The 12998-nt window shown below is 38.6% G+C and overlaps 1 protein-coding gene across 2 annotated transcripts in view; it reads right to left on the bottom strand.

The window, feature by feature from the left end:
• DNAH7 (dynein axonemal heavy chain 7) overlaps positions 1 to 12998 on the bottom strand; it is a 275773-nt gene that overhangs the window by 94312 nt on the left and 168463 nt on the right. For both annotated transcript variants that reach the window (XM_032860188.1, XM_032860189.1), the window contains 4 exons: positions 10192 to 10522; positions 7928 to 8274; positions 5758 to 5938; positions 3324 to 3509 (listed from right to left, as the gene is read on the bottom strand). In XM_032860188.1, the coding sequence (XP_032716079.1) occupies positions 3324 to 3509; positions 5758 to 5938; positions 7928 to 8274; positions 10192 to 10522 (1045 nt within the window). The remainder of the gene's footprint in view (positions 1 to 3323; positions 3510 to 5757; positions 5939 to 7927; positions 8275 to 10191; positions 10523 to 12998) is intronic.

Genomic DNA, 12998 nt, shown 5'->3' with positions numbered 1-12998 from the left:
CAATCTTAATAACAGAGACCCTTTGCCACGTAATGCAATATATTTGCTGGTGTAACACTCTAGGGCAAACAGGGGCAAAATCTCACCTTTTGTGACTACTTAAAAACTATCATCTGGCTTTCTGTTCGGTTTGGTTGTTGATGCCAGGAACAAGGGTTGTGGCTGTGTAGGGAGGGTATAAAGCATTTCTGGTTTGAACTCTGCTTTCTAATTCACAGTTCCTACTGGCATGTTTTGATCTCTTTGTTGTCAGGCTATAGGGCTGTCTGCAGACTTTTGGGAAAAATCTGAATGTTTTGGCAAATATAGCTTGATGCTGTATTGGCACGATAGACAATGATATGTGGAAGAAGTAAAGAAAGCAAAAGCAGCAGTGACGGTGGAATGTTGTTTATAGTTGACAGTGCATGTTATCGTATCTGTGGATTAGAAATTTAAGTGGCCCAATTACATGCCCTAAAACGGTACAGCAGTGGACAGTAACTATCCATGACCACCAACACGGTTCTGACCTTGACTGCTGGCAGGGAAAATGAGAAAGTTCCAATTAATTCAACTCCAGGGCTTATGTGTCCTTACAGCACTGTAGGATTGTGTTTCAGAGATTGGCGTCGGCACGGCAGTTGAAGTACCCTGGGCCCAGTTATCCTAGAAGAACTGGAGTTTTCCATGTTTTATTTATGCAGAATGCCAGAAGTTCTACGGAGAGGCTGATGAATAATTCACAGCGACTCAGATTCACGCTTGGAGGGAGGGGGTCCAGCTATCTATTGAAGGCTCTTGGTATCCAGAGACTTTGATGCTAGAAAAGAACCAAGATTGTTGGAAAGCTATTTTGTCTTGGTTGGGTTTCCCAGAAGCAGACTCTGAGATGGAGATTTATTAAGGAAGGGTTGCTGTGGGGAGCAGTGCAAGGACTGGGAAGAAGCCAGTGAAAGGTGAGGATCTGCCAAAGTTTGCGGCAGGTGGCTTTGGTTTGATCCCACACGGAGGGTAAGTTAGTCCTTAGAGCTGTTCCAGCCAGAGGGAAGGGAGGCCAATTCTCATGCTCCCACCTCCGTCAGTTATTGATCCAGGAATGCCTTAGAGGGCGAATAAATCCCCAGGCAATTCCAGCTCCAAACACTGGGCAAAGGGGATTCTAAGACCCCACGAGAAGTCTGCCAACGAAGAGCTACGAGTGCTGGTTGTTGGGCATGAAAGTGCGGGAAGCCAGGAGGCCATCTGGGCAGACACAGAAGTGGCGGCTATCACCTTATGCTTACAAACAAATGGGAAACTTTTGATGGGGTGTAACTTGACCCCTGCCCTGACCCGAAGGGGGCGGTGAGAGGACACAGAGAACAAATTCATAGGAAGGAATTTTGGAACATTGAAAAGAAATAAAATAAAATAAAATGGAAAAAAAAATCACAGGAAGGAACAGAGCAACATTAGAGAAAAGTAAAAGCCTCGGTTGCTGTAGCGAAGCATGGAAGGGGTAAAATTGCCTTCAAGCCTTGACAGAGATGAACTGGGATGGGATGACGTAGCTGTTCCAGTCAGGGGCGAGGACAGAGGATCTGAGGTCACAGGAGCTCGGAGTTTGGGCTGTGTCTGTGTCTAGCTTAAGTGTCACAGTGCTTCTGTCAGTAAACTCCAAGGTCTCAGTTCTGGACCTCAGTGCTCTCCTGAAGGATTTGTGTGGTGGGCTGACCGGCAGCCTTCACTCTGGTGGAAGCGGGTGTCTGTGGAGTCGGCAAGATCCAGAGCCTCGGAACACGTCTGTCAGAGAGGACAGGGTGGGGAGGTATGGGACTTTCCGTCCGGCCCTGGAATGCTGAACAGGAGCTAGTGCAGGTGCCCAAGGGTGTGTTGAGAACCAGCAGGGAAGGGTAAGTGTGGCTGCCACTACCTCTTCCATTGTTCAGGCTGATGTAGGGGAGGAGAAAAGGTGCTAATTAGGATTCAAGGGACTACAAGTCTCATTCCTGCCGTGTCATTAACGAGCTATGTGGCTTTACGCAACAACCTTCATATTTCTAAGCCTCAGTCTCTGAAACGGTAGAGCAAACAAATCTACGACCAGACAGTTTTATGCTAAACAGTACCTATTTGAGCTACAAGATGTTAATGCCATAGTAGCAAACAGTTATTCAAAGATACAAGTGAACAAAGTGAGGAAGAATGTGAAGGTCATGCACCAGGACCGGGATGACCCGATCTCAAAGAGATAGAAACACCATGTATGCGAAGATTTTAAATCAGTTTGGTTAAAAATAAACAAACTAACTAAAATTGTGGACTCCCAGAATCAACCCTACTTAAGAGAAAGTTCCCAAATTAAGTAAGCCTCGATGGAGACCAGGTGCAAGCAAATGCTATGGGGAAGAAAGAAAGAAAGACAGAAAGATTGAGTGAGGGAGGAAAGGAGGAAGGAAGGAAGGAAGGAAGGAAGGAAGGAAGGAAGGAAGGAAGGAAGGAAGGAAGGAAGGAAGGAAGGAGAAAAAAATGAAAGAAGACAAAAAAATGAGTTACCATTTATTCTTTCTCTACTTGCTTGACACTAGAAGCTATTACCAAATGCTTTAAGATTTCTCTCTTCTCCTTATTCTCATGACCCTCTTTTTCTTTTCTTTGAGTACTTTCAATTTTTCTAAGTCTCTCTTCCTGCTCTGACAGCGCCATGTTCTGGGTTGGATTCCAGTTCAATTTTTCAAAAGAGAGCTCAACAATGTGCTGGGTCTCATTCAGAAATGGACTGAAGGGGGAAGGAAAAAGCAGGAAGAAGAAATAGAAATGGGAACTGGGTCACAAAGAATGAGGCAGAATCCATCAAAAGGGCGCTAATTCGAAGCAGGACACTTGGCATTTGTTTTCAAAGGAAAGAAGCCACTTACGGATTCAGTTCTAGGCCAGCTTGCCTTTTCCTCCTCTGAAGTTTTCTGTCTGAAGTAGTTTTTTGAAATGATTCTTTATTGAGACTCATAGAGAGTAGCTGATCACACTCATAAACACACACATCAAGGATGTAATAAAAATCCTGATATCTTTGAAATTCTGTCATTAAAAGGTAAGATGAAATGATCGACCCCAGAGTCAGTGCTTTTGTTTCTAGAACAATTTGATTTTAGAAAAATATTTGATATAGCATCTTACGGCTATCAAGGCAATTTACAGAATAACTAAGATACGCAACTAGATAGAAATCCCTTGGAAACCTTTGCTCTTCGTACTCATCAAAAAAACAACACTTAAGCCAACAAAGCCCTCTGAGATTAGTGAGTACTGGCTGCAATGGGAGGGTCAGGAAGAGACCTCAGAAATCGACGAGTATTCTTTACCTGTCGATAGTTTGACGTGAAGGCACCGAGGTAAGCGACGACTCCTGAAGACACGAGGATGTCACCTGTCAGGTTGACGTACACCTGCCCCAGGTCCAGAGCTGAGAGGCTCCAGCGTGTTTTCTCACCCCCAAGGCCTCCAATCAGCTGCTCGGCTCGTTCCAGTTTTTTGCTGCACAAGTCAACCTTGAAAACAAAAGTCAGGCTTTATCAACATCCCCAGGTAGAAAATAAGTGAAAGTTTCTGCACGATTTTGCCCTCTGAGATAAATCCTTCTGTTTCTAATTACAAACTTTCACTCGGAATTTTTTTTTTAACTCTCTAAAAAAATGTGAGTTATCTCACTATGAATACTGGCAAGTCCATGACATTTGGGAAGTGTGTTTCATAATAAAGTTCGTACAGTAAGCAAGTATATCAAAGTATACACAATTGATAAAATTTTCAGTGGCTACTCATCACATAACACAAGAATAGCTCCACTTAAGGAAACGATCTACAGTGGGAGACACTGAAATTTGCTTAAGTAATAAAGGACATTCTCTTGCAAATATAAATATTTTCCCTCAAATTTAGATACTCTAAATGCATTTTATTTAAAATGTTCTAGCAAAATCTTCCCCTCATTTAACTTATGGTTGACTTGATGATAATTTTAAAGGTTAAATGTTTAAAAGTTGTAATAATTTATGCTTACTTGCAAAGCACAATTTTCAAGTTGTTAAATTGTGTCAACCTACTCACACATTTGCAATTAACCTTCAATTAGGACATCAATCAATAGCTGAGAGCCTACTTTGTGCAGAAGACTGTCAACCAATTTGATTATGCGCAATTAGGCAATGTAATTAAAAAAAGAAAAAGGATAATTATGAGGGTGGAAAACTTGGGGAAAAGCCATTTCAACCCATGCAATGGCAATATTCCCCCGAGTTATATTAGTTTGATTTTAAATGACTTGGCCTCATTACTCTGGGATAAAGACAAGAGTAAGCAAAGGTTAGCTTAAGGCTCAAAATGAAATGACTGACATGAAAAGAGGAAGCAAACAATTGATAAAAGCAGAGGCATTTAGATTACAGTGGAATAAGAATGTGGCCTATACTTTTTCCTAATGCTATGAATATTTATATTAAATAAATGCCATTAGACCAAAAGAGAGAAAATACTAAACTGGTTTATTGAAAGATAGGCTTGAAAAAGCAACAGTATGTAATTGGAGATATTTTTGATACTTCTAAACTTAAATCTTTTGTCTTTTAATATCTTCTGTCTTCCTGGCTTCTTTCTTCATTCTTTATCACAATGTTTATAATAAATTGCATCATGTATTTGACTACAATAAACTTGCCATCAGAAATGACTAAGTAAAAGTATTTTAACTAAAATTTTGCCTCCAAAAGCAGATTTTTAGTGCACATGTAAGCATATATTCATTTTACATGATCATAATTTCCAATATTTTATCACAAAACATAAAAATGTCAATCATACAACAGAGTTGACAAAGGTTTACAATAAACCACACACCCACCTATTTTATTATTTAAACTAAAACTGAATACTTGGACATCATGCCTTATAGTAAGTAATATTTCTAAAGATGAGCTCAACATCACATATTTGTATAAATACAGAATATATGGTCATATCCTCTGGGAAGAAAACTCTAGGAAACAGCACAGCTACTGAAGTCAGATTTTAACCTTCTAACTTAGAACCTGGGTTGGACTACAGGCAAGTTACCTGACCTTTAGTTTCTACAAAAATCATACAAAAAGATGACCTCCCTCAGAAGGCTGTTTTGAGAATAAATGAGATAATACATATTGTTCCCAGGGCAACAGTGACTCGCAGAGTAAGTACTCAATAAATATTTTGACTTTTTCCCCCCGGAACATAATTAGACTTGAGCAGCTGCTTATTATAAACAGTATCACCTTTTTTGTCGTAGAATAATTTTCAGGGGTCACACAGTAGGGTTTTGGGTATTGAGTTCATATCTCAGCTCTGCCATTAACTCTTACACAACCTAAGTCACTTAATATTTTGGTTCTTACCTATATAATGAAGAATTACTTAAATAATCTAGCTCAATATTCTGGTAATCTGAGGCAAAGATGATTGACTTTTGGTGGGGGGAAGGACCCAAAAGGTAAAAATTGGGGGTTTTATGGATCAAGAGACAAAAATGATGATATTAGGCAGCTATTTATACAACCATTTACCATATAATCGTTAAAAAGTGTCAAAATCATCTTTAGCTTGTGGGCCACACAGAAATAGGCAATGGCCGATTCGGCCTGTGGGCCATCGTTTGCCAGTCCCCAACCAGGAAGAAAACAGGAGACTGAGGCTGTTACTTGCTGACACAAACCTCATTCCTACCAAAGTGATTAGGATTTGCCCATATTTGTCGATAGTAACACACACCTGGTTTTCCAAATCAGCCTTCTTCTGTTTGTTTAGTTCTAGGGTATCCTGAAGCTTGGCCAGCTTGTCCTGGACTTCTCGCAGGGTGGCCTGTTTCTTCCGAAGACCATCCATAGCAATTTTAAGCTCCCCTTCAGCAGCAGCCAGTTTTATCTTTTTAGGAGCTACTATTTTTGCCACTCTGCAGAAAGTAAAATCAGAAAATTCAATATACATTTTATACTGTAGTGCACTTACTACCACTGAATTTGCTTTTCTATCCTTACTGTAACTCACAACACATTTTTATGCAAAACCTATGCTGGTTTCCATATTCTATATTTCATCAAACTATCACACCTGGCACCAGCACATAAAAAGAAATGATGATTAAAATGGGTATCAAATATGGATAACTTTTCAAATGAGTAATTTTTTTTACCCAATATAAAGTATTAGATTATTGACAGTATGAATATTGTGGTTTTGCAGAAGGAAAATAGCCTATTCATGTAAAATATTGCAGTGTTTGTGAAATCTAGTCTATTTCATTAAAGCTTAATTCTTAGGAGGTGAGGTGTTTTATCTATGTCATTTTGCTTTTTAAAATTTTTCAGAATATATCTTTAACTAAAACCAGCCATCTTATAAATATGTATGTCAATAACAGAAGGGACTATATAAGAAAAAGAATGGATATAAATTATCTTCTATCTGGAAAATGGGGTCAGTGATGTTAGCTTTCTAAACAAATGGTAAATGTTAAAATTTATCTTCAATACATTATGGTCCAAAACATGTACAGGTTATAACATATGTACAATGATTCAAACTATGTATGAGTTTGAAATATATCCTGTAATAGTTGTTTTTTGAAGATAACCAGTAATTTTTGCTGTTTTGTACATAATATAAGTGGTTCTCATACAATCACCAGAGAAGTCTCCTTATCTTACAAAGAATATGTATTATACTAGTGGTTTTCTTTTTTCTTTTTTTTTTTTTTAAAGATTTTATTTATTTATTTGAGAAAGAGACAGTGAGAGAGAACATGAGCGAGGAGAAGGTCAGAGGGAGAAGCCGACTCCCCATGGAGCTGGGAGCCCGATGTGGGACTCGATCCCGGGACTCCGGGATCATGACCTGAGCCGAAGGCAGTCGTCCAACCAACTGGGCCACCCAGGCGTCCCATACTAGTGGTTTTCAAAATGGGGCCGAAGACATACTTCATCCCCGTCAGGGAGTCCGTGACATCCTCTCTTGTCCAACCACACATCTGCGTGAGGCTGTATTTTCATCATAAATTTCAATAGAAACAACATATTGCAACAGATTGAATGAAGATGCAGATTTGAGTGTCCAACTGTCTTCCACTGGCCACATATTAAAGAGATTTGCAAAAATATAAAACACCGGCACCTGCGTGGCTCAGTGGGTTAAAGCCTCTGCCTTCAGCTCAGGTCATGATCTCAGGGTCCTGGGATCAAGCCTCGCATCTGGTGCTCTGCTCAGCGGGGAGCCTGCCTCCCCCTCTCTCTCTGCCTGCCTCTCTGCCTACTTGTGATGTCTATCAAATAAATAAATAAAATTTAAAAATATATATATATAAAACACCACTACTATTCTCCTAATTTTTTATGAAAAATGTGAATTTAAAAATAAGTTATTTATGTAACATGTAATGTCTTTATGAACTAATATTTTTAAAAATTTCTCTACTTCAACTTCTAATATGGTAGATAAACAAGTTTTTCAAGGGATGCTTGGGTGGTTCAGTCAGTTAAGCGTCTGCCTTCAGTTCAGGTCATGATCCCTGGGTCCTGGGATCAAATCCCAGACTAGCCTTCTTGCTCTGCCTGTCGCTCTCCCTGCTTGTGTTCTCTCTCTCTCTCTCTCTCTCTCTGACAAAGAAATAAAGTCTTTAATTTAAAAAAAAAAAAAAGTTTTTCATGTCTTCAAGATTTTTAAGAGTATAAAGGGTTCCTGAGTCCAAAAATGTTTAAGCAACACTATTATACTATATAACTGGTATGGTCTTGCCTCCAGTAAATATGTACACACACAGTAATTCTAGACAGAATTTCCCAAGGAGACTCTCATCTATATAACTTTTCAGTTTTATAGTGTCTAAATGACCAAACAGGAAAATAAAACACAGGGTTGTGTCATTGTTGTTGTCGTTAGTACTTACTTATCATATGAATCCATTGCTATGACCCATTTGCACAGACCTTCAGCTGCTGTGGAAGCATTTCTAATCTTCTCTGGAACAAAATCTGGATTTGGAATATAATTTTTTCTTATGATATTCATGTAAGCTGCAGGAATGTTGTCCTTGTCATATTCATGAAGTGACTGTAGAAATCGGATGTCACCAAGAAGTCTCTTAGCGGGACCCCAGAAATCCTCTATTTTTTTTCCTGAACCTGTTGGGTCAGGGATTTTGTCAGCTTTGATGCCTTTCAAGATGCATATAGCTTCCATAACAAGCTTGACACCAGCAGGAGGACTCTTCATGGATTTTACCACTGTAATGTCCTTGAAATAACAACATGCTAATTATTAAAAAAGAATTGTTCATGTATTATTTGTAACTGGCTCTTATTTTCACACTAAACCCTAAGATAGAAACTGTTCATTGGGTAGAAATGGTAACAGTGATAGAATTCTGTGAAAAAAGGAATGAGAAGTTTGTCCCAAAGGAAAAGTTAGAAACAAAAAAGAATAATGGAAATATACCCTAATGTGAGATTACTTATGACACAAAGTCTACTCCAAAAATACATAAGAGATTTGGCTGTTGCAAAGTAAGAGTGTTGTAGTTTCTTAAAAGTTGTGAAAGTAATAGATGCAAATATTAGAAAAATACAGAAAAATTATACATACAAAAACCTCCTATGATCCCATATCTAGTTAACTGTTGCAAATATTTTTAATTTATATTTCTTCTATATGTTTTTCTATGTATATACGCTATTAGCTAGTGAATATGCTCCATTTTGACTAACAGAATTATCATACATGCTGTTTTAAAACTTTTCATATTTCAATAGTAATATATAGTGAACATCCTTACATGCTATGAAACACATCATTTTAATGGCAACATGACCTTCTCATGTATAGACATGTTTTTTCTTTTTTTTTTTTTTACTATTATAATTGCCATGTTGAGTTAAGAACTTTGTATCTTTTATTTTTAAAGCTTTTGACACATAATCACAAACCACTCTCCAGAAAGTATCTAAGGTTTCCTGTTTTACTACATATACCCTCAGCAACAGGGCTAGGGATTCTGATAAGTCAAAGAAATCTTTTATTAATCTGTTTTTTCAAATTACAAGTGAGGTAGGATACATTTTCATATGTTTAATGACTATTCATATTTCCTCTTTTGTGAATTACTTCTTCATATCATTTACCATCTTATCTTACATCTATTTTTTTCTTATTGATTTGTAAGAGCTTTTTACATAGAGGTATATTAATCTTTTGTTTGCCATCTAGTTCAAACATTTTCCCCCAGTGTTTCTGTACTTCTGTCTGTGATGTTTATATCAAACAAAATGTGTTTGTTTTTAGGTACTAAAATTTCTAACTGAAAAAAAAAACAATTATTAGTTATGAAAAACCAGAAGAGAATCCAGAGCATATATATTACAATTTTGCTTAGTTTTGTTTTTTTTTTTCTGATCTCTCACATCTAGGAAATCTAAGGTCCTGATCCACTCCCAAGATATAAACAGGACCGGCATTTCCTACTATTTTATAATAGTAAAATTATTTATGTTTAAATTTTAATCACTCTGAAACTTATATTGCAGTAAGTATGAAGAAAGGACCTAACAGTCTCTCCTCACCCAAAGTTTAGCATGATTCTCAACACTATTTTAAAAAATTAACCTTTATCTTTCTTAATTGAAGTATTCCCCTCTCATGTCTAAATTTTTAATACCACATTTCATCCAATCTAACACGTTATTAAAAAGTACAACATTGTAGGTCATATTAGTATCACAAAAATTAAAAAAGAACCCAAACAGTAACAAACATGAACACAATATGTTATCACATCTACTGTAAGGTGTATGTCAATTTTACAAAATTGTCTAAATATGAAAAAGGTGAACCTTAGAAATAAGATACACATTTAGGTCTTATGCGTCTGTCTGCCACTGTACTGCAAAGTCCTTGCACAAATTTCTTGAAATAACAGAGGTTTTAGGGTAAGTTCTAAAATTTGGCAGCTTTCTCCTTTCCCAAAATTCTTAGTCATGCACATGCATTTCTGTTTCAGGTCAATTAGGTAACTCTTTTGCCAATTTGAAAATAATTTCGATTGCATTAACTGTGGAGACTATTTGGAGAGACAGACTTGATGGTAGCCCACGATGGTGAGCACCTCCTTGAGCTACGATGCTCTGTGTCCTAGCAAGTGTGTGGCTGTGCTCTTACCTGTGCAGTGAGAGTGTCCAGGGCAGACAGTGCTGACTCTAAGATGGGCAAGGCCTCCGCCAGGTCTGCGTCACATTCGTCTTTGATGGCTTTGGCGGCCATAGCTTGTTCATTTGCTATCGTTTCATCAGCTTTCACTACTTTTTCAGTTTTGGCAACTTCTACAGACTCCCTCTCAATGATTGCCATCATTTCATCCACCTCTTTGCTAGCAACTTTTAATTGAGGATGTAGTGCCTCCAACTCGGTTTGCATTGTGGCTACTTGAGATGCAGCAGAATCCAGTTTGTCCAAACCCACCTCATACCTCTTTTTCATTTTCATGACTTCGCTGGAAGCAAACAGATAAAACAAAGTTAGTCATCAAGTTTTCTACCCTTCAAGGAAAAAATCGAAATATTCATGAGATTTCTCAGGCTTTTTCCAGGGATAACTAAAGGAATAGTATGAAAGATTTTCACATAATAATTTGTCAAAAGTTACTAACTTTAGAACATTGGGTTGCACACAACTAAGAGCAAAAGTACGCCTTGTTCATTTTTTATTTCCAGTGCCTAGCACAATATCCATGCATATAGCAAAATTGCAGAATTTTTTTTTAATTTATTATATACTAGGTATAGGCAAGGAGGGCTCTTTATCAAAATGAATAGTGTACTCCTAAAGTTAGTCACGTTGGGAACTTTATTCCTACAACACTATGGTTCCTTAAAACTTTTCTATAATTACATCTTCTAAGTAGACTTCAATGCCCCAAATATATTGTTTTTAATGTTGCCAAAGGTGGCAAATGATTTTAAGAAGTATTCAATATCTTCAAATAATTTTTTCTTTAAGACAAAAATGGGGAGGAGGGGGAAGGGCATGATGGCAGAGAAGTAGGAGACCCTGTTGTAACTGGTCCCCTAAAGTGAACTAATTTTCTACCAGAACACCCTGAACACCCATGAAATCAGCCTGAGATATAAGATTATACACTTCTGGATCTCTCTGGGGGCAGAAGACATCAGTGGAGAGGTAAAGCACAGGGGGAACAATTGGACTGATATTGGAGGATAAACAGAAGGGGGAGGGAGCCACCAGAAGTGACCCACTACAAAGTGATATCCTAATATGAACGTGCCCTGTGATTGGGGACCAGCATTAATTTAGAGTCTGGTTAAAAGCACTCAAAAAGAGCAAAAGATCTTAAGGGGCAACTGGTGGAATCGGGAGGTCAGGGGCACGGGCCTAAGCCCATGGTCCCAGGACAGTCACCACCGGCAACCACTTGTGCCAGAGAGAGTCTGGCTGAGCCTCTAGTCCATGGTCACTGAGCTTGAGGCTTTCTGCTGCTTGCACCACTGCTCAGCTGGCACACTCCTGCCCATGCATGAGGGAGCCCGGCATGAACACTGGCTGGGATCCCTTGGCCCACAGCCTCCTGTGACATGTTCTGCCCTGGGGTCTGACTGCACCCGGTGTAGGCGTGGACCCCAGACAGCAGTCCTGGCAAAGGCAGCCACCAGAAACAGGGCTCCCTGGACCAATATTGCTCATGGTTTTAGTGGCATAGGGGTGCAGGGAAAAGCAGGGGCCTCGGGTGACCACTGGGATGGTGGCTGGGGGTGGGCACCACCTGTGGGAGGTGGTGGAGTTCAGCGGAGTTTGTAGAGGGGGAGTCTGTGTGTTCTGGACCATCCAGAGGGGATTAGTCTAAGGCTTCTCTCTGAGGTGGAGCTCTGGCAGACAAATTCTTTGCTCTGACCCTCTGAAAAGCTGTAAAAAGCCACCAAAGATCAAAAACCTCCAGAGAACAAAAGCCTGAAAAACTGGTTTCCACAGAGCCCAGCCTCTTGACAGGGGGCAGGGTGACTCAACCCAAGCAAGATTGACTGGAAAAAAATGTGGTGGACCCTCCCCCAGAAGACAAGCCAAAAGAACAAGAGGACAACTACCACAGGGTCCCTATCAAACTGTAAAACCCCAACATCAGGGGAAAACAATATATTAAGCTCCTGGTATTGCCCTAAAACCTGTGTATTTCACAGATACAACTTTTCTTTCTTTCTTTTTCTTTTTTCTTTCTTTCTTTCTTTCTTTCTTTCTTTCTTTTTTTCTTTTTGGTTAATTTGTTCTCGTGATTCTTGTTGTTGTTTTTTTTTAATTTTTTTTAACCTACTTACCATTACTACTAGAGGCTTAATACAAATATTTCATAATAACTTTTTAACTTGAACTTTTTTCATGCATATACCTGTGTTTCTTTTTCTTTTTCTTTTTTTTTAATGTCCATATAGATATAAGCTTCAAGGTAATCTTTTTTCCCTATTTAATACTATCCCTATATATAAACCAGTTTTAATTTCCTTGTATCTCTGGAAAGTTGAATCCTTTAACAAAATAACAAGATACACCCAGGAAGAACCAAAATAACCTGCCTCACCCACACTGAGGATTTATAACCACCTTCCACTAACTCTTCTGTCAGCGTTTATGTGTATTTCTTTTTGTTCTGGTACTATAGAAATCTTAGTCTTGGGGCTCCTTTTGGCTGGGCTCTTCCTATTTTTCTTCTCATTTACTTTTGTTGCTCTTTTTATTTGCTTGTTTTTGTTTATGTACCTTATAAATCTTACTTTTGGGGCTCATTTTGGCTGGGTTTTCTCTTTTATTTTCTCTTTCTTTTTTTCCTATTTTTTTTCTTTCTGGTGGTGTCTTTTTTTTTTTTTAAGATTTTATTTATTTATTTGAGAGAGAGGCAGTGAGAGAGAGCATGAGCAAGGAGAAGGTCAGAGGGAGAAGCAGACTCCCCATGGAGCTGGGAG

This window comes from Lontra canadensis, unplaced genomic scaffold, assembly GCF_010015895.1.
Source record: "Lontra canadensis isolate GAN:19392208 unplaced genomic scaffold, GSC_riverotter_1.0 scaffold18, whole genome shotgun sequence".
NCBI lineage: Eukaryota > Metazoa > Chordata > Mammalia > Carnivora > Mustelidae > Lontra > Lontra canadensis.
The sequence above is the reverse complement of the archived record's forward strand: the minus strand, read 5'-3'. Positions and strand labels throughout refer to the sequence as shown.